The following is a 22,778-nucleotide window of genomic DNA, read 5'->3' on the forward strand; positions in this document are numbered from 1 at the left end:
TTTACTACTAAAGAAAATGATGCAATAAGCATAGGGCCTTTCTTCTCTTAAATCATTTGTCTGGTAAAACCCTAAGGAATATTAACTAGATCCAAGAATATAGATGCTCTTTGGCTCTGAATATGCCTTTTTAAAAAAAGATTTGTAACAATTTATAATACAGCTATTAGGAGATCAATTTTATCACCATACTGTTGGTACTTAATCACTTGTTTTCCTAAAAAAAAAAAATCTCTCTTCCCTTGTATTTCCAAAATGCCCTCTTTTTTCCTTTCTCTCTAATCACTCAATATGCTATGTTTTGCGTCCTTTCCTCCTTCCCCACAGATTGTGGCCTTTCCTAGCTCTCCAGCCTCTATGCGTTTCTGTGTTCTCTTCTTTGATATTATAATCTAGTTTCATGCTCTGACATCTTTTCTATTCTGATGATATCCAAAACAAGATGGTTATCCCTGAAATATCCTCTGAGATCTGGAACTGAGTAATCTAACTACCCTCTGAAATCAACATTCCAGTAAATGCACAAACTTCAATTTTGCTTGATTTTACAATCGCTGCCCCAGTGTTCCAGAATGAAAACCATGGAGTCATGTTTACCTTCCACTTCCAAACAGCCAGCTAGTTGCTAAACCCTGTGGTCCATCTCCTCCCCTAGAGGAAATCCTATACTCTAATTTCCAATATAACCTGGTTCATTTAATAAATTAATGGTAAGATTAAACAATGAGGTCAAGCATTAAACTGTACATTCATAAAGACCTCTCATTACTATCCCAAATAGAGAGACTAATGCATTACATACTTTTTTTTTTTTTTTGGCCGCACCGTGAAGAATGCAGGATCTTAGTTCCCTGAGCAGGGATCGAACCCGTGCCCCCTGCTGTGGAAGGGTGCAGTCTTAACCATTGGACCACCATGGAACTCCAACTCATTACTATTTTGGAGGGGAAGGCTTTAAAGGAGAGATGACACCATAAAGATCACTTCTGGTATTGCTCTAACTCACTCTCCTTCCAATGGGATCTGAAATAAATTAATTCTGCTTTACATTCAGGCATCAATGAAGTACCCATGTACAATTAAGTATGCATGTCCTATGACAAAATCAATTAAATAGGTGTGTTCTCCTTTACTACTAAGTTCAATAATTCAGTTGTTCTGCTAGGCAGAATTCTAAAATTGATCAAGAGGGAGGAGATGTGGGGATATATGTATATGTATAGCTGATTCACTTTGTTATAAAGCAGAAACTAACACACCATTGTAAAGCAATTATACTCCAGTAAAGATGTTAAAAAAAAAAAAGAAAAGAATAATAATAAATAAATAAAATGGATCTCACACCCCTAAGATTTCTGCCCTCTGGTATACACACCTTATTTAATTCCCTCCCCTTTAGTATAGGTGGAGACTGTAAATATGATGGGACATCTCTCAATGATTAGTTTATTAATCAGTTGACTTTTGAGTAAATCCAAAGAGATGATATCTAGTCAGGCTCAATCCAACCAGGTGATCCTTTGGAAGAGCCTGGGTCCTTCTTCAAGCCAGAAATTTAAAGTGTGAGATGGATTCCACATGAGGGAAATTCTCCGTTACTGGCTTTGAAGGTGGGGGAGCCCTAAGACAAGGAAGGCCACCAACCTGCAAGAACTAACAGTGGCTCCGGTGGATAGCCAACAAGGAAACAGAGACCTCAGTCCTACAACCACAAAGAACTAAATTCTGCCAACAACCTGAATAAACTTGGAAGCAGGTTCTTCGGCAGAGCGCCCACAAAGGAACACACCCCAACAATATCTTGATTTTAGTCTTGTAAGATCTGCTCTGAGAACCAAACCACACTATACCAAACTTCAGAGCTACAAAACTGTGAGCTAATAAACTGGTACTGTTTTAAGCTACCAAGTTTGTGACAACTTGTTACAAAGCAATAGAAAACTAACACCCATGCAGGAAAAAAAAAAATCAGTCTTCACTGCACTACTTGAATTTAGAGTAATGTCAGTTTTAAAATGGACTCTATATTTAGTTTTCCTTTAAATGTTATATAATTTTTTTAAATAGAGAATATAACATCATTTTTATAACTACAAATGATATAATTATTTCTGTGTAACTTAAATAACATTGTATCTGTCAAGAAGTATATTTACAATTTCCCTGAGGGTGACAGAGTGTTTTAATTAGGAAATACACGCTTGTTTTTTAAGAACTAAGATAAATCATTCTAACAATTCTGGCTACTGGGCTTCATTTAGTAAAAAGTCATGATGATATAAAGCCTATAAATACAAAAATGTGAACTCATTTAAATGTGAGGAAAGAAAAAAAATCTCAGCCCATTGCTAACATGAATTAAGCCGTTTAGCCATAATTTTCAGTGAGCATTTCTCATGTCAACATATTCTTGTTGGTAATCATTTATAGGCCATTTTCTAAGGCTTTCCAAATATACTCGCTTGAAGAAAATCCATGCTATAACTTCTCCCAATGAAAATCTTTTCCAAATCTTAGAGATACTTTGCTTCTTTTCATATGTAAAGAATGCATTCATATTAATATGCCACAATCACAGAGAAAAGCTCATTAAATAAGTAAAAATAGAAGCACTGTTGACATAGCAAATAAAAGCACACAGCAATGCACGTATTTTCTTTTAGTCAGGGCCCATTACATTTTGCATTATATAAAATAACCTGACATAATCTTTCAAGCTTGCAGTAAAGGCTCACACTTACTATTTAACATAAAAACACATTTCATTAAGCAGCTTAACTCTTTTTAGAAGTGAAGCTTCACTTAGAAAGGAATCATTTTCATCCCGTCTATTCAGCAAAAGGTTTATCTTGGTACCATAGGCCTTCTAGATCTGCCAACTGTAGTGAGCGAAACTATCATTTACTGAGTTTCATCAAGTGCAGCGTCATGAACTGTTCCTAAAGCTTAACAGGTATCCACTCTTCTAATCCTCACAACAGCCCCATGAGGGAGGTCCTCTTTGATAGGTGACAAAACCGAGCTACTAAGAGGTGGTACAGGTGCCATCTTGACAACCCTGCTATGCTGCCTCTCAACAGATCACCAAACCCATTGTCTCTTTTCCTTGAAACTTAGTTTCATTCGTTTATCCCTCAGCCATAACAGAAGATACAATATCCTTTATGGACTCAATTTTATAATGAGGCTTTACATGCAGAAAGTTCTTCCAAATATGTGGTGTATGTGTCTTCTTTTCACCTTTTGAAATGAGGCATATTGGGAAAAGGTGAGGTAGGAAAGTCGTTAAAAACATTTGCAGCTCACCAGATATGAGTCTGACCAGACCGTAGCATTCTGAATCAACTTTGCAGTATACCTTATTCAGGTACTGCATCTGTAGTAACCATACAGGACTAACTCACTGGTTGTATAAAGATTTCATGACAGTATGCTGCCGTAAGCCAAGTACCTGGATTTGTGAGTCTACTCTGTGCCTTGCATCTAGGGAGGTAGAGAGATAATTTTTTTAAAACATAGTAAATTAGTAAATGAAATATTATGTTACAAGGTAGTAAGTGCTCTGGACAAAGAAAAAAGAGAGCAGGTTAAGAAAACATTGCATTATGGGAGGTGCCAGGCAGTAAACAGAGTGGTCTAGGCTGGCCTCATTGAGGTAATATTTAAAGAAATAATTAAAAATAGAAAGTTCTTACATTTTCATGTAAAAAAAGCTCATCTTCTTTCTAATACTTCTGTACTTTAAGAACACATGCAAAGATATATATATATTAGTATGTAAGACTTTTTAAGAGGGCTTTAAAAATACTCGCAGCCAATATAGAACTAAATAACCAAGTTTCATACTACTTCTAACTACAATTACGATGCTATTAACACAAAGCATGACTTTTACTCTACATGCCATTTCCCTAAATTCTGTCTTTCCTTCATTGAACAAACACGTATTGACTACCTACCACATGCTGGCATTTTGATAGCACCGACGGTGCTCCAAGGGTCACATTCCCATGGGATGACACGACTAAACAGGCAACTGCAAGATATATAAGAGGGCTGACTGGAGTATTAGAACATGAAGCAGGGGGTCAAGGGGAAATGGTATCTGAGATGAATCTCAAAGAATGGACAGGAGATAAAGATGTGGGGAGGTGGAGAATATTGAGGCACGTGCAAAGTATTGAGGCACATGGAGGACTGAAAGTATATTCTTTGCTCATGGCACTGAATATAGTCCTAAGTGAGAAAAGACTAAGGGATTCATAGAACATGATACACAAGGAAACTGCAGAAATATTCGGCAACTTGTAGGAGAATGAAATTTGAGAAACTGAGTTTCCCCAAATAAAGTATTCATGGTCTATCACATTAGCAAAGACGATAAACAAGGGCTCAAACAAGACTCTCACAGTAAGACTAAGAAGGAGGCTAGAGAACAGGTATCTTTAGCACGTAGAATTGACAACGGTTGAAAGCTACTGCTTCCGGGCGAGTGATAGAGAAAGAGGAGTCTAGAATGACCCTCGGGATCTGTGATGCCTTTCAGTCTGACAGGGGACACATGAAGAGGGACACAAGGAAAAAGTGACGACTCCAACATGGGGCATATTGAACATGAAGTGTGTGTCATACACCTTAATGGAAAATTTCCCTAGATGGTGTCATTTATGTCTCTGGAGGCAAAAGAAAGAATTTTAGGAATAAGAAAATGAAGGTACTGGGCTTCCCTGGTGGCGCAGTGGTTGAGAGCCCACCTGCTGATGCAGGGGACACGGGTTCGTGCCCCGGTCCGGGAAGATCCCACGTGCCGCGGAGCGGCTGGGCCCGTGAGCCATGGCCGCTGAGCCTGCGCGTGCGGAGCCTGTGCTCCACAACGGGAGAGGCCCGCGTACCGCAAAAAAAAAAAAAAAAAAGAAAGAAAATGAAGGTATTAATTAAAATGTATTTAGTATTTAAACTACTATTTCTTGAGCAATATGTGTCATTTAGAACACTAGTTCTGCCAAATAAGTAAAATGACTATGTGGTAAAATAATTTTGTTTATACTTGGTTCAACAAAGTCCTTTATTAAAAGGATTGTCATAGAAGTAATATATGCAATTCATATCTTTAAGAGAAATTAAATACGAAGCATTTGCAAATTTTCTTGAGGGATATGTTTTTAGTGTAGCATTGTGTGGGATGCACATAAAATGCTTTTTTGAAAAAAAACCTCTTAGATTATTCAGACAGGTGTATTATCAAAATATGTTGTGTCCATCATTTAGTGTATCTCTCTTTACACTGTATTACAATGCCATGAGAAAACTGACTCTAGGTCAATTAGATCCCCATAAAAGAGGAAGGCTTTTAAATAGAGGATGATTCTTTTTATAAAAGTCCCAAAACACATTCAATCTTTTGTTTTGCATGGCTCAGCTGACACTCTTCACTTCTATTTAAGTCTTTTAAGTCTATTATTAAGATTTTTGTATACTTAGATAATACTTACATAAGTACTTCTGTATGAATGTGACTTTTTTTTAAAGTGGAGAGTAGTTATTTTTCCAGTAGTTACTCATGTATTGCAGTATGTTGCTGAATTAAACAAGAATGAAAGAATAAATACATGATATATAACAGATGAAAGAAGTCCACAGAGTTTCAAGAAGGCTGAGTAAATAGCAAAAGAAATGAACAGGCATTCGGGCATGCCGTTTACTCAATGAAAAAGTAAATTGTTTACTGAGTGTTTTTTTTTTTTTTTTTTTTTGCGGTACGCGGGCCTCTCACTGTTGTGGCCTCTCCCGCTGCGGAGCACAGGCTCCGGACGCACAGGCTCCGGACGCGCAGGCTCAGCGACCATGGCTCATGGGCCCAGCCCCTACTGAGTGCTTTAATTAGCTTTCCTTTGGAAGTGTGGCTCAGGTAGACAGGTTCTATTTTTAGCAGGTGCAAAAGAAAACTGCTTGTGATGGTACTCTGAGCTGATGAGAGCAGTGACAGTGTGTGGTATGTTGAAAAAAAAATCATTCTACTTATAAAGTTATGGAATCGTGAGATAAACTGGGTGACAATGTATAACTGTTATACATGTTTACAGTTATAAATGTATAACTGACATGCTTAAAAGGTAATGTAAGTGAATACAAATCTAATTTAAGGATTTAAAAACAATTAAGATAAACTCACAACCATCATTTACCTATATACTTTTTAGCTGTTAAAACAGTCTTCTCATAGACTTAAAAAAAAACAACAACAACAACAACTAAAAGTGCTTTAAATGAATATCCCTTCTTTCTGTGGATTCCCAGATTGGTAAATTAAAATGACATGTCTTCCCACATCTGACTGTCCATTTTTTTCACACGAAATTTTAAAATATACAAGAGAAGCAAAAAGTACTTAAATCCAAGTTTAAGAATTCCACACATAGACATATGAGGTTATTTTTATTCCAATGGTTAATTCCATGTGCAAGGCATATTTTGGTTTCTCCTGATCATGCTTCTATTTGACACTATACATTTTTTTAAATTGGTAGATGTGATTCACAGTTCTGTATGCTAACACACAACACTGCACGTATGTTATCTCCTCAAATTAAACCTCATGGTATTTTAAGTCCCAATTTCTTCCCAGGGAAATTTCTAATTTTAGCTCTAAAATATATATATACATATGCATATACACACACACACACACACACACATCTACTTGTATATATACAGATATACACACAAATAAAATTTTCCAATGTTAAGAAATATTAAAACATTATTTCAATTATTTACATGAATATCTGTTGTTACATTTCCCTCCTAGACTAAGACAGATCTACAATAAGTTGTATAAAATGACCAAGTAAATTACATTATCAATAGTATAGACTGTTATTAGACCAAAACATTATTTTGCTATGTGATTAGATCAATTTTTATAATTCAATAAAAGAGTAATCTCAGAGTCATGCCACAACTCCGTGTAGTGAAAATGCCACTGAATTTACTTTCAAATCATATTAACATTATGTTAATATGGGGGGGTTATGTAACTCACATATAATAAGGCAAGAAAATATTAATATATATATTAGATTTTGGAGCATGTATTTTCTGCTAGAGCAATGCTTGTTTGAATATAAGATTGAGTTGTTTGTTTCACAAATTTTTCTCGTTTCTTTTGTTCACGAGCAAGTCAAGGAGGGAAGTTTTAGAAGAAGATGCAGAAAACAAACAATGAAAAGGGTATTTTTATTTAGTACTTCAGCAACCACTATCTGACCCCAACCTTAATAAGCATATCATTTCAGTTCCCTTGAGCCCATTTTCTTCATCTTTAAAGTAGGAGTTTTGAGAAGTAGCCTTTATTCATGAGTTTCATGGAGCTGGATCAGAGGCAGGCCCAAGATTAAGAGAGGCTGCCAAATGGGCAGCTTCCAGCCCTTAGTCACACAGATGAAGGTGGCCTCAACCAGCACACTTCCACATTTATCAGCTTTCTACACTTGGTGTCTATATTCAACATCATTGGAAGAACAGTTGATAATATTTTAAGCTTTAAAACCACTGGATTATTAATACCTTTGGGAAAGACAATCCTCAATGGGTCTCTCCTATACCTACACATCTTACGGGGTTTGCCAACACTGCAAGACCTTTACTGCTCTTCACCTTGGCCATTTCTCAAGCTTCTGTGTGGAATAGGCAACAACCTTAGGGATGAGGCCATGTCTCCCTCTGGGACAAAGAGCAGACTAACTTACTGCTTGCTATAAAAGAGGTGGATTCCACAAGCTCAGTGCTCCTCACCTGTGACTCAAACCTACGTGTGTAGCATCAATCTAGGCCCATGTCTCATGTGACCCACATGAGAGTGGGGGACAAGGGGAACTGATGCAAACGTGCTGATGTTCATGCTGCCTCCTGTGGTGTGAGTAATAAAGTTCTTTGCGTCCGACCCAGGAATCTCATGTCTACTACTGGCATCCATGAAACTGTAACAAGTTAGTTTATTAGTTTATAAGTAGAATAAGGTAAAGCCAAATCCTGGGAAGGACAATACCCTATTACTAGACTCTTGCTAAGGTGTTCATGGATATTTAATATCTTTAAATATTAAAACTAGACTAATAAAAATAGTAAGGTGCTGACACTCTGATCTGGATATATAACAGTACAAATTAAAGAATCTAGAAGAGAAAACTGTCTCAATGGAAATTTATTACATGAAGAAAGTGGCAATAAAAACCAGAGGGAAAATGATGTATTACTTAATAAATAACATGGAGATAAGTGGCTATACGTTTTGCATATATAAAGTTAGGCCCTTCACCTCACATCATACCAAAAAAAAAATCAATTACAGATAAATAAGTGATCGGAAGTGAAAAATAAAACTACAGATGTTTAGGAGTAAATGTGGAAGGCTATTTTTATAATAAAAATGTGCAAAGGCCTTCTTTAGCAAAATAAGCAACCAAGGAAACATTGGACGATTTGATTGCATAGAAGTTTTTTTAAAAACCTCACGTACAGAAGAAAATTTCATAAAGAAAGTTAAAAACAAGTGATCAACAGGGAAAATCATTTCAAGATAAGATGACAAAGAATTAAATTCTCTAAAATACCTTAAGAAATATACAACATATGCACACGAAAATATGGCCAATGCGTACAAATGGGCAACTTAAAAAAACAGGAGAAATACAAGTAGTTGATAAGCTCTTGATTTTGATAAATATATAATGTTTACTCTCAAAGTAGGCAGGGAAATTTAATATTATGCAACAATACTATTTAACTTCTGACTCTTGAAACTGATAAATATGAACTACTATCCAGTGTGGGAAACTAGAGACACTAATAGTTTGTTGGCAGGACTATAATTACTACCCTTTTAAAAAAAAGTAATATGGAAACTCTTGCCCGCCCATTTTAAGGAATTTATCTAACATATCAAGATACAATGGAAAAATATATGTGTTGATGTTTTACTGTAACCTTGTTTGTACAGTAACAGGAACTCGAAATATCTTCAACATCTCAGTTTTCATGAGGAGAATGTGCATCACTATTGAGATACTGCACAGCTATTTCCCTCATAAGTAGAATGAGGCAAGTCGGTGAAAATTCACTTGTCCAATGTATAAACTTTTGTGAAAAAAAAGAATTCAATGAAAATATGTATAGTAAGAAAACATGTTCATTTCAAAATAAATACATTAGTTTTAAAAACAACTAGCCCATAAGACTTTTTGAAAAATCTCAAATCCTTTCCTTTACATTTCACTGTTGGTATAACCATTATAGAAATAAACAAAAAGCAAAAAAAAAAAAAAAAAAAGACATCTAAATAGATCCTAAAGCATTAACATGAAGTGCAAGGGCAAGAGGAAGCTATTCATGTTTCTTCAGACACTTTGGTACTCTACGGATTGTTATAAGGAATACTGCTTTTGTAATACAAATTATTAGAACAGAATTTTAAAAGAAAATAAATTGCCAACAAGAGAAGAAAGGAAGAAAGCAGTGGATGGACCACATGACATATTCAAATTCTAACACTCTGGATTGCTGAGACTTCTGAAAGGAAGTGACCCAAAAACTGATGATATTCACCCAAAGCCACAGGGAGAATAGAAACAGACCCAAAAGTTCTGAAAAGAAATAACAGAGGAAACATTTGGACACAGAGGAGTTAGTAGAAAAGAGAACAGATCCTGACCTAAAGGTTGGTATGGCCACAGTACAGTAATCAATAGTACAGATATCTCCTACTGATGATTAGCAGGGCCTAGAACATTGATCTTCAGGCCAGGCTGGGTCAGGTCAGGCATCGGTATTTTACTTCCAGAAGATGAAAGCCCTGAGAACTATCTGCTCAGTAGAGCATGCAAAGAGAACGAGCTACCTTGTGTCACATGAGGAAATTAAGCTCTGGAAGAGCTAATCAGAGTACAGCAAATATAGTAATAGTCATGGGGGTTTTTTTGTATAAAGAGAAAGAAATATATCCCGCACAGCAATGTACCGCAGTACATGCATATGCAACTGCAAAGTGGCATGTGAAAAGGCAGTCGTAACCTCGATATTTAAGGAAGAAAAGCCTTACACAGTAGTAACCAACATAAAATTATCAGTGAGATACTTTACAGTTTTCATGCTAAGTTTTTGAAATCCAGTGTGTTTTTCACACTTTCAGTAATTTTTATTTGAGCCAGCCACGGTGCTCATTAGCTACGTTTGTCCAGTGACCATCGGTGCTCATTAGCTACGTTTGTCCAGTGACTATCTTATCAGACAAAGCATCCCTAGAACAACAGTAGCATGTATGCAAAGTTGGTCAAAATAAAAACTGATAAAACTACTGTGGAGGACCAGTTTAAGATAAATATAACCTATGCTTCATCATTCAGCCATATGCTTTCACCTAAATAAATGTTGACCAGTTGGTAGGCTTATCTGGAAAAAAAAAAAGGATGCTGCTGGCCCCTACGTTTCTGAAGCTCTCCATCTGCATGTGATTCTAAATTCAGCCACGTAACACAGCCACCATTATTCTAGGGGCCCCAAATGTTACCTGGTTTTGATGCACATATTAGCAAATTTGTTGATATTAAAGTCCTAGTAATTACCATTGACACAACTTATAGGTAAGCGAGGACAGAAGAAGTGACATTTGTTATCCAGTTCGCCAGGTTACTTAAACATGGTCCAGGAGATAGAGCACTGACTCAGCCTCTGAATGATACCTCTGTGGCTTGGTAACTACCTCTCTGATACTCTTTTCCTGATCTCTAGAGCGGCTGTAAAACCTACCCCACACAGTTGTTGTGAAAAAACGACTGACACAATGCCTTTCACATAGGCCTAGTCAAATACCAGTTTACTTTTTCCGACAATGTCTGCACAATGTTTTGTCCGGATCATAATTAGAATCATCTTTATACATTTAATATTTAAATAAAAGTTCTGGTAATCAAAGAAATACAAACCAAAGGAACCATATGATAGCACTTTTACACTTCCAAATTAACCAATTTCATTTTAAATAATATTCAAATTTGGAGAGTCTGCATTAAGAAAGGAATCACGTATGCTAGTGGCAATGTCAATGACTATCACATCTCCAAAGAGACTTTGATACTTCAGGGTCCTTGTTCTTTGATTCAGTAACCTTAGTAGTAAGCTTTCCTTGGGAAACAGTTAAAACTATCAATATTTACATCCAAAAATGTTCATCTTATTTATAGTGAAAAAATGAAGACACTCTAAATCCCTAATACCAGGAGAATGTGTATGAAAAAGCATACAACCATAGAATTGAATAATATGTAATCATTTCATATAGTATTTAAGAAATGTTTAATCACATGGTAAAATGGTATATAATCATGTTACTACTGGGATATAGAACTACCACATAGATAGAATATTAAATACATAAAAATGCACAGAAAAAAAGACTAATGAAGAAACTACTTTTTGAAAAAATCTGTTTAAACAAAATATCTCTATTTTAAACCCACATTTGGATTTTTGTTCAACGAAATATCACTTAATAAAAAGTTAACATCAAATTTCTCCTAAAGATTAATAAGTAAAAATTTTGTTTCTACCAACTTATCAATTTTCTTATGTCAGTCAAAAAGTGTCATCAGGTGTCCCTCTTTGCCACGCATGCCAGAAATTTTTAAACAGAATGTAGATCTCCATCATGGAATTCTTTAAAACTGGATTATTGGCAGAATTATTTTCTCCTTACTGATTTTTGATCACTCTGTCTTTAATTGCTCATATATGTGTGTATGCATACTCTTAAACGCCTTTTTGTAACAGATATATTTCTTCAAGTATTAAGTAATGGTTTTTAAAGTTAAAGCAAGATATTATGTGTTTACTGAACTAAGAAATGCAGCACATCCCCAGCAGGCCTTCCTTAAGGGCAAGAGAGAAAATGCAAAAGCCACCTTGACTAGAGAGTAAAGATCTGAAGGGAACTCAGTTACACCACTGGGTCTTAACTGGCTCAAAAGGCCCATTTGTTGCCTGGTGACAAATATATGCTAGCTATTCCAAAATCATTCAGGCCATGAATAATTATCTTACTAAGAAAGCAGAACTATGACTCTAGGGCTTCCTGAAACATAATTTTAAATCGTACTTTCATAGCAAAAATTTACTTTCCAAAAGGGTAGTACAAACAATAAAACAAATACCCAGGAAGAGTCATTTTGACTCCTTTTTGTACTTGAATTGAGTCAGAATGATTAAAATTCACTAGGTAAATTGACTGCCAATTTAGGCTGCTCTTCTCAGCATGCCTCCAAATTCTGTAAGACTAGAAAGCCTTGCAATCACGTTTAAAACTCCTTCAAAGACAAAATATTTCCTGATTTGGCAGAAATTAAAGCCTAAAAAAAAAATATTCCTTGCTATCAGAGGTTAATGGATTAGAGTACCATTTATACAAACTGGGCATAAAACAGTTAAACCGTAAGGCTTAGGCGGAAGCCTGGCGACACCCCAGGGCCCTGCAGGCAGTCTTGGCACTCTTCAGGTGCTGTGGGAGATGCTGAGTAGGAGATACAGGAAACCACCTTAGAGACAGGTGTGTTTAATGAATGGGCGGGGGAAGGAGGATAGTGTCTATAGCTCCCAACCCATGACAAACTAGGACCAGCTCTTCTCACCCCCAGAACAGGACAGAAAAAGGGGAGGGAAGAGAGACACCAGCAGGAAAAGACATCCTACCTCACAGTGCTGAGAGTAGTAGAAGCAGAGGCTTATAATAGAGTTACATGTGCTTTATTAGAAAAATAAATGGAAATACATAGTTGAATCCTTTCTTAAGGAACACCATTACTCTGCATTACAGGCGAAAGTCTGAGTATTTTCAGAATGTGCTCTTTTCAACTGGAATGAAATTACAGTGCCAGTGCAGCAGAAAATCTTGGATCACAAGAAAAATAACATAAGCAGAACAAAGAAATCATGGAAATAAAACAAGGATCAAGGAGGAAATACTTTCTAACCACTCATAAATGAGGAGAGATCAGTAAGTAGTATAAACGCTGGGACAGCACCACAAGTTAAGCATATACACCGAATTCACAATTACCTGGATATACATGGACATGTACGCGCGCGCACACACACGCAAACACAGAGTGGCTTTTGCTTCAACGAATCCCTTCTGCCAGTCTTCTAAAGTCTTCTAGGTAAAATAGTAGGAACTACGGCGACAGGGATTAACTCCACTGACCTTCATTCACTCCCCTGATGCCAGGTCAGCTAATGGACTTTATTTACCTAGAGACCAGAGGGCATTAAGGCCTTAGACCAGCTAAAAACTTCACTGTGATTAACACAGTCAAGTGGAACCAAGAACATGAGTCGACTGCTTCTGTTACATCAATTTTTTTTCTCCTCTGAAATACGATCTTCCAGATTCAAAGAAATGACCACAGAAAAAAACAATCTGAACAATGACAGATCATCTAAATCCCACTGATCATACTTAAAATAAGACTTCCCCTAAACCATTTGAAAACTTAAAACCACTTATATTTTCAAACTATTTAAATTCCACACACATCCTAGATAATTCTCTGCTTGATTCAAGGAATCTCCTTTCCAAATTACCACTTCTGAAATATAATTTACCAACACACAGAAAATCAAAGATTTTCTTGAAGGTTTACTGTTCCTCTGCCCAAGGACTCTCATTTCACACCTTGAAACACTGACAGAATTCTAATAATCCTTATGGCCCAAATGTGTACATATACATATGTACACACACACACAAGTTATAGCCCTTTTTTCAGTGTGCACAAAATGCACTTTAAATGCAGACATTATGGTTTTGTTTTTAGCGGTGCAGTTTGTTTTCTAACTATTTAAACTAACTGCATGGTGTTGACACCATAGGCTCCTCATTAAAGGGTACAATTTTTAGAATCTATGAAATTAATACAACTGTCCTAGGAAAACCGAAATTTCCCTCTTCATAATTACACAACAGAAAACAACTCTTTTAAAGATACGGAAGACACTTAAGGTTGTTTTGCTTTTACAATGAATCCTGAATACTGTAAGTAATAATTACAGTTGTTACCACTCATGAAGTGCTGAGAGAAACCAAATTTTATCTACTTTTCAAATGGGTTGTGGTTAACATTATTCATCACAGTTAGAGAGGATAAGAATGAGCTTAAGTCTATAGGGACAACACTTTCATACGGTGTTAAACATGTCAAAGCAACCGAATATCTTTCAAAAGTAAAAAATAAAAATATTTTATAACTTATTATTATTTAAAAAACTTAACTCGAAAACACCACCAAGAATCTCAAAGCTTCTTTTGTATAATTGCTAAAAATCTGTTCCGTTTTTTTTCCAACCCAATGAATTACAAAATCAAGGAGAGGAGAATAAAATAACCCTTAAGTATTTTTGATTTGTATAAAAACAATGAACAATGATCTAAATTCAATCCCAAAATGTTCACTAAAACATCACTGTTACTTATCTAAGACAGCAGCATCATTCAACTTCTCAGTCTCTCAATATCCAAATATTCTAATAGCCCTAACACACGACTAATGCTTACAGATTCATTCTTCTATAACTGTATTAGGTAGAAAATTGTCATCTGCTTTTCAGTCATTTACACTGTATAAAAAGTGTTTCGGTCACCCCATTAAAAAAAAATCCTTCATTTTAGTCACTGAAATCCATATAACTTCTTTTTCTTTCCACAGTTCCTAATAAAGTGCTCTATTATATTTATGTCAGATAACAGTTCAAACAGAATTATAAAAAGTCTAGACATTATATATTTGAACCAATATTTTCTAGCAGACAATATTATTAACTTACTCAAAGGTCTTAACTTTTGTAAGATAACAGATCTCACATTGTTTATAGACTTGCTATCAATCAGGCTTCTCTTTTTAAGGTACGAAAGAGACTGGAAGGATTAGAGATACTGGGAATAGTAAATTACAACTTTTATTTGGTGTTTTTAGGTGAAAATCAAATAGTGCTCTGAAGCTATAGGTTGTTAATTCATATAAAGGATGGGATAATTGTTATTTTAAGTTGTCAGCTTATTTCATCATCTTACTTCTGGTACTTTAAGCCAGAAAAATCTAAATTATGTTAACTTTTAATAAGAAAGTAAGCCTATAATAAGTAACTGAAACTTCTTCAAAGATACCAGTATCAATTTTTCTTTATGAAAAATGTATTTTTTGCTCAGAAACTTGGCCACCAAAATATTTCAGAATAAACACGATATACTCACATTCATATGTGATACAAATACTGCTTACCTCAGTCAAGTGTGGTGTAGGGTTAAATCCACAGAGGTTACACACTTCTTTCTTGCATTCAGTGCAAGTATTGAAGTTAGGAGGATCCTTAGAACCTATGTTGAGTTTAGTTTTGCAGAGAGGACAGGCTGATTCTGGCTTGGGGACTTCCTCCAGTTTGGGGGGAAGAACAGCCTTTTGAGGCTCGGCTGTTGAAGGTTTGCTGTCCTTAGTAGGCAGAGGCTTCTTTTCCGTTTCTGTTCTTTTTACTGTTGAAACTTGTTCAGCTTTGGGTTCTAATTTTTCAGCTACTAGAGCTTTGGTTTCCTTTTTCACAGGGATAGCCTTTGCAGGTGCAGGTGGTGCTGTGGATTTGGGTGGCCCCTGAGAAGCAGGTGGCTGTGAAGGAGGGACTTGTTTTGTCGGGGCCGCTGGCCCACCCTGTGAATGAGACCCAGGCTGGCCTGCTGTGGAAATTAGATTTGACGCCTGGCTGAAAATGGATGCTCCAAACCCAAAGAGTTTCCCAGTCACTGTTTCTTGAGGAGTTGTGGGCTGTGATTTAGGGACGTCAGAAATACTTCCCAGATTCAGACTAAAACGTCTCGACTGCTCCTGAGGTTTCGGGGGCTGTGGAGATGGGGGGGCAGTTTGGCCAGTGGAAGGTCGTGGACCTTGGGGTGCTGGTGCCCCTTTTGGCATAGGCTTGGCATCTGGCTTAGGACTCATTCTGGTTTGTGCTTTCTTGGGTTCGTCCTTCTTCTGAATTGAATCAACTTGTTTTTGACCTTTGCTCTCTGAACTAGGCCCAGGATGTGAAATAAGTTTTGAATCTGATGCAGGTCGAGGGATGACTTTAGAATCGAATGGGGTGACTTTTTCTCCTGTTGGTGGAAAACTCTGTGAGGGTTTGGCAGAGTCTGGTTTTAGAGCAGGAATTGCTTTCTCTTGATCCTGTGACGGTACTTTGGAGCTTGGAACATCCGGTTTTGCTGCTGTTGACAATGAAGACACAACGTCTGTGGCTGGCTTTTCTGTCTTGGGCTGCTTTGGTTTATCATCAGCCACGGAGACCTTGGCCTGTTCAGATGGGACGGAAGGCTCTTTGGGAGGGGCCGGCTTGGAGGAGGACTCTGCCACGGGAGGCTGCTGGGCTGTGACTGGGAGGGAGCCATGAAGGGTTGGCTGTTTCACTAGTGGTGGGGGCTTTTTAGACTCAGGTGCCTTTGAGACGTCCTGTTTGGGTGTAGTCTCTTTCTTTGGAGAAATCTGCTGTGACTGTGGGGTTGGCTTGCTCGCTGCTGATGTAGGAACAGGGGCGGTCTTCGGTTTGGGCTGGGGTGATGATGGAACTGGAGCCAGGTCACCTCCTAGAGCTCTCTGCATCTGACAGTTTAAACAGAGCCACTCTTTTATCTAGAAATAATATAAATAATATAAAACAATAGTCAGTGAGATAATAACAATGTAGAAACAAAAACATTTTTTAAACTGCATGGTACCTTTTGAAACTATGTCTCTTATTATGCAAAACATAAAATATACATCAAATAATTTTACTTAATTTCTATTAAAATGTTAGGTACATTACAATATAACTAATGAACCTCTGAGCCTTAAGCTCTGAAAACAAAATGAAAATCAGCACAGAATTGTATTTTTCTTCTAATGTTAGTTTTGTTATTCTTTGCCTTTGTAAAACAAAATACTCAGTTTGATTACTCCTCGAAACAGAAAACCATGTATGATAAAAGAAAATTAATTATAACATATTAGATTCTAGAATCAGTTATGTTAGATATTTTCTCTATTAATGGCTCATAAACAATTTTTAGTTATATAACCCAGAGTATGCTTGTCAAATTATTAACACATTGCTACCTTCTTAAATTAGCAAGAGCATCACTTCCCCCTCCAAGGTGATATAATCAAATGTGAGAAAACAAAAAACTTGTATTAGCCACTGCAGGTTAGAAAGAGAACATTCTCTGTTAAGAAAATAAATGAAAAATAATGGCACACCCTCAAATTATCATAGATAGCATCATCTAACAGAGAAAACATTGCTTCCATTTCCTTTTCATTACTGGAAAGAGCAATATAAGTATGCAATATACTTATATGACTGGTGAGATATATATGTGAGATACACATCGTATATGCATCATGTATAGGCGTAAATGCATCTGTTCTTTTCATATCACCTTCATTGTTAAAAGGAGATGTTGAATTTGGTACTACCATATTTTAGAAGATATTTTAAAAGTACCTATGTTTAAAATTTACCTTTTCTTATTCCAAAATAATGTATGCTCATTCTACAAAACTTTAAATATTATGAAAGTAATTTTGAAGGGCAAATTCATGATCTAATCTTTAACTCCCAAAGTAACCAATGTTACCAGTTTAGCACTGAAGTTCTTTGTTCAGAAATCTACACAGTGAAAAACTAAATATATGGAGCATAAGTAGGAGAAAAGTTTTCTACAGTACAAAATTGTAAAGTATTAGGCTGGCAAACAACATACTCTCTATTTGAAACAATTCCCTTTTGAAAAGAAACCAAACTAGTCATTTCTAAACTTTTAAAAACTTTTTTCACTTGACATTTTATGCTGTTAAACTTTAATGAAAAAAAACTCTACTGTACCTTTTTCTTAATCATTAAAATGGCTTAAAAAAAAAAAAAAGACACTGAAATTATTTAAACTCAGGTACCAGTATAACAGGGCTTATTTTGCAATCTCATGGAAAGCAAACTTTTGTTTTTAGAAGGTTGAAGGAACATTTTAAACTCTAACTGACAAGTTATATTTCTGTTTAAAAATGTGAATCAAAAAGCAAAATGAAAACATTTGTTACATATGGGTGGGAGGTACTTGGGTGTTCATTACATTTGTTTTCAACATGAGTATTGAGTACTTATGTATTTGCTATATTGTCTTTACCTTTCTGTATGTTTGAGGTATTTCACTAATAAATAACTCTTTAAACATAAAGATATTTGAACCCCAAAACATAAGCAACTGTTACCTGTGTAAGTAACATGACTAAAGGTGAGCTTGAATGTAAGGAAATTCACTCCACTTTGTCCCCTTCTTGATGGAAGGAAACTTCTCCATAAACGTGCCCCTACACATTCAGCCATCTCCCTCCCCTACTGCCAATGTCAATTCTGCTACTCTACTATTTATTTTTTCTCATTTGTTTTCTTCCACAGTCTTAAATGATACCATGTGACCTGATAATCATGCAGCCAGACAAGATGAAAGAAAATATAATTAAAAGCATAATTCTTTACTTATATTTTATCAATGATTTTTTCTATAAATTATTATATGAGAGCTATACCCAGATTAACCACTTTAAACTACAAACTTCTAGGGCTAGTGTCTGTCATTGTATTAATTGCTCTTATTCTTTCCAACAAATGGCAGAGCCAAAGAAGACGCAAAATGTATTCATCTGTTTCTTTCTTTATTCAAATATTTATTGAGCAACTTCTACTTAGCACATACCACTGAACAAAAGAGACAAAAATCTCTGTCCTCATGGAGACTATATTATAGAAGAATCAGGTAAGAAACAGGTTAAAGCATAATATAATTTCAAGATAATCACAGATATATAATAAGTATCTGATGGTGATACTGTGATGAGTCCATTTATCCTTTCTTCCTGCAAGTTCTCCCTCAAACAAGCCCCCCCCCCCCGCCAATTTCTTTGGATGCATTTGGTCTTATCAGCAAAATTTTAAGTCTCTTTGCCATGGGAACATTGGAGCGTCATGCATAGCTGGCCAGTAGGCTTTTACTCCATCTTTGGACCACTGCAAAATTAGAACACTACCACAGCATATCTAATGTATGATTTACTTCAATAGTGGGTCACACATACTATACTGTCCTCAATCCAAAATCAAATGTTTCCTTGTAGTTAATAAATGTATGTGACTATGTCTCCCAGTAAGCAGACAAGGGAGAGTTAGGAAAAGAGGGGTGGATAACACAGGTCACTGCTTCTCCATAGGGATACCATTCTACTTTTCTCTTAATACACCCTTTTTTCGAACATCTTTTGTCCTTCTCATGACCCCATTTTCTTCACTTTGATAAGCAACATATAAAAGACATCTGATCCCTCAATGTTCCTCCTCACTGTGAGAATACAGGTTAAAATCATTGTCTGTAACTTTCATAATGTGAAAAGCATTTTATCCTCTTAGGATTTTTCAGAAAGAGCCTCTTTTTTATTTAATTCTGGCCAAATCTGTTGAAAACAGAAATGAGTTTTATCTCAGAACGTAATCTACTACTGAACACAGCAGCATTTCCAAGTCCCTGATTGAGCTGAAAACAAAAACAAAAAATCTTTCCTATACATTAATCAAATGAAAAACTCCATAGCCCGCCCTGACATTAACATCATGAACCACCATCTACTTTTTCACAATGCACTGAGGGAGAGTTAAGGAGTAGTAATAGCACCTTTGCCCTCTCACTCATCCGAGTTAAAAATCCCATTATATCTTTACTGCATTTTCAGTTATTTCTAAAGTGTGTCTGCATTGCTTGTGAAAGGTAATTCCCCATTCATTCGTTCACATTTCCAAAGCCACTGTCCCTCATTTGGCCCTTGTCATTTCTCAAATACTTCATACCTCCACCAAATATAACCTGTTTAAAACAAACCACCACAGAAGGGGTTGACTCTACTTCTCTTCAAACCTCAACGCCTCTCCAATAACTGTGAAATAAAGTTAATTTTTGCAAGAAATTCAAAATATATAATTTTGCTCCTGTTCTCATGTTAGCACTTACATAATTCTGCTACCTCCAGGGCTGTATTTCCCAAAAGACTGTAAGCAACAAATGATAAAGACTTCCTGGTACGGTCTGACCCTTTAATAATTATAGATGTTCACGAATATTTTTTGAGCTGGTTTCAATTAAATAAACTAATTTAAAATGTTTATGCTCTTCAAGCTACAACATTTCTGTGTGTACTCTGTTAACCGCCACTGTTTACCTTGCCTAAATGACAGGCTTCTACCTTCATTTTCTGGTTGCAAGCCATTCTCCCTATACTATACTTTTGCTCATGGATCATACATCCTCATTTTGATTCGAACTGAAGTAACACCCCATACTTACCCCATACATATTTTCACTGCTTGGAGACAATTACTGTCTTGTTTAACTTCTAAAATTAAATGTTTATCTCCAACTATGAACAGAGATGAACCTGAATTTACTACCATCATTGCCTCAGACACCTGCTGCCCGTTCCATTTGGTATCCACATCTATAACACAATTGGTTCTCCTAGTTCTGCATGATTGGGTCTTCATTTCACTATAGCTATGAATGTGGATCTTAGAAGACTTTAGTCCTTATCCTTTATTACCTATGCCAAAGAAGTCAGACAATAGCCAAGGCCAAGCCTAATTCAGAAGAAGCCTTTCACCAATATTTCATAAACAACTTCCCAGGTGCCCTGACACGAGTAGCACCCGTTCCTCTCATCATCCACATCCATTTGATAAGCAATGGGAGAAATTCAAGAAACAATACCAGGGGAGCCTACAACTGTATCAGTATTTCCAAAGCCACGGTTCCTGATCTGGCCCTCGATGAGTGCTTTTTTCCTTTCTTCCTGCAATTCCCCCCTCAACTCCCCCCCTCCCCACTTCTTCGGACGCTTTTGGTCTTATCAGTAAAATTTTAAGTCTCTGTGCAATGTTAACACTGGAGCTTACCTTCAACATACAAGCAGTAAAATGAAAGAATCTGTGTTAGATAAATATGTCATGCCTTAACTATTCATAAATTCTAGATTTTATATAACAAATAAGGAAAAATAGTCATCTTTTCCTTCCCCCACCTATAGTCTTACTTACAGCAAATGAATAAATGGAATTCATGATCTGGAGACACAAGTGTTTAATGAGCTACTCTAATCCAATTAGCTCTATAGAAAGAAGCAAAAAAAAAGGCATAGAATTGTTCATTCAGTCTTCTGACAATATGCTATATAAATGGGGGTAAGAGAGCAGTCAGCCAGGATTTCTGCTCATTCTGAGGTCATTGTATATTCTAACGTGGACCTGCTTATAATTACTAACACAGCTCCCTGTTTAATCCAACTCCCCCGGCTCCCTTTTATGTTATGTATCAGAGCCGAGTCATGTGAAATATAGTAATACAACTTCACTGGCTAAGGCTTTTGCTGGATAATCATAAATGTCTTACTAAATGTTTCAAAGGGTACCACTTGAAAGTTTAATTGTAAATTCCACACAGAGTTTCAATTATTGGTGCCACTATCAAAAAAGTACTGAAAAATTAGATTCTGATTTTTAAGAGTATGTCTTTAATGATAATTCAAAATAATTAACTCAATACATCTAACAAATAAGATGAGTTGGCAAACACTGGGGTTCCAGAATTAAAGTATATTCCTGCTTGGAACTGTTCTTAATCTATTCGCTTCAAAAGATAATGGAAGCTTCTCAGAAGCTGTCCAGAAGGCATTATGACTGACATCCGCCCTTCAATGTGCTCCAAATTGGACATTTTAAACGCCAAACCTACAGAAGATTTATAATGGAATCCCTGCTCAACAACACAGCATAGTAGGAGGCATAATGGACCATCTAAAGAACAAACACAGTATTAGGAATTTATATTAGCTGGTGTTCATACCATTCACATTAGCTACTGAATACATTTTCTTCAATCATACAATCACCCTGCCCTTGTACTAAAATCTGTTGGGTTCTTATTTCTGGATGCATCACAACTCAACTTTTCTGCAAACCACGGTATCTAAATGTACCATTTACTCCATCAAGGCAGTGTTCTCATTCTCTCTTACCTGAGTCACGATTCGAAATCCAATTTGTACTCCTCTTCCATTTACCAAATGCTTCCTAGGCTTTACACGATGACCCCTCTCCTTTACCACTTAACTATTCCATTCTCCATTGAGATCTACCCCTTCTCAACTATTCCTACTATCGTTTGAAGCACAGCATTTAGACTCAAATAGATACTGCTTTATATTTTTTTTCCAATTATTTCCTCTCTTTTCCTATCCTCACATGGACTCTTAAAAAGAGCAACCACTTCTTATGATTACTCTTACCTCTGTATTAGATACCAAGTAAATTTTAGATATTATTTATTGATGAATTATTCTAAACTTGTTTCCTACTTCTCATCAAATTATCTCTAAGTTATCTATGTATTATTTTTATTCATATTGTTTTGAATGCCATAGAGAATATAATTAAATAATATGTATCAGATAATAACATATAATATTATCAAGAGAAACCCAAGCTAAAGTTTGATAACAGATTATGCGTTCTGCTACTCAAGGAATGCCCAACCCACATGACCTCCTCCACAAAGGCAGCTACTAGCTGACAGCAGTTTGGCTGCAGATGGCTCACTGCAGTTGACATCTTTATGC

General features: G+C 36.2%; 1 protein-coding gene across 1 annotated transcript in view; it reads right to left on the minus strand.

Annotated features, from left to right (window-relative positions):
* The window catches only part of PCLO (piccolo presynaptic cytomatrix protein), a gene marked incomplete at both ends in the record, with an annotated part of 365,934 nt that overhangs the window by 323,252 nt on the left and 19,904 nt on the right, over nt 1-22,778 (minus strand). Inside the window, one exon of the mRNA XM_082846518.1 lies at nt 15,324-16,718. Within this exon, the coding sequence (XP_082702644.1) occupies nt 15,324-16,718 (1,395 nt within the window). The remainder of the gene's footprint in view (nt 1-15,323; nt 16,719-22,778) is intronic.

This window comes from Leucopleurus acutus (genome assembly GCF_964270905.1).
Source record: "Leucopleurus acutus genome assembly, chromosome: 9".
Lineage (NCBI taxonomy): Eukaryota > Metazoa > Chordata > Mammalia > Artiodactyla > Delphinidae > Leucopleurus > Leucopleurus acutus.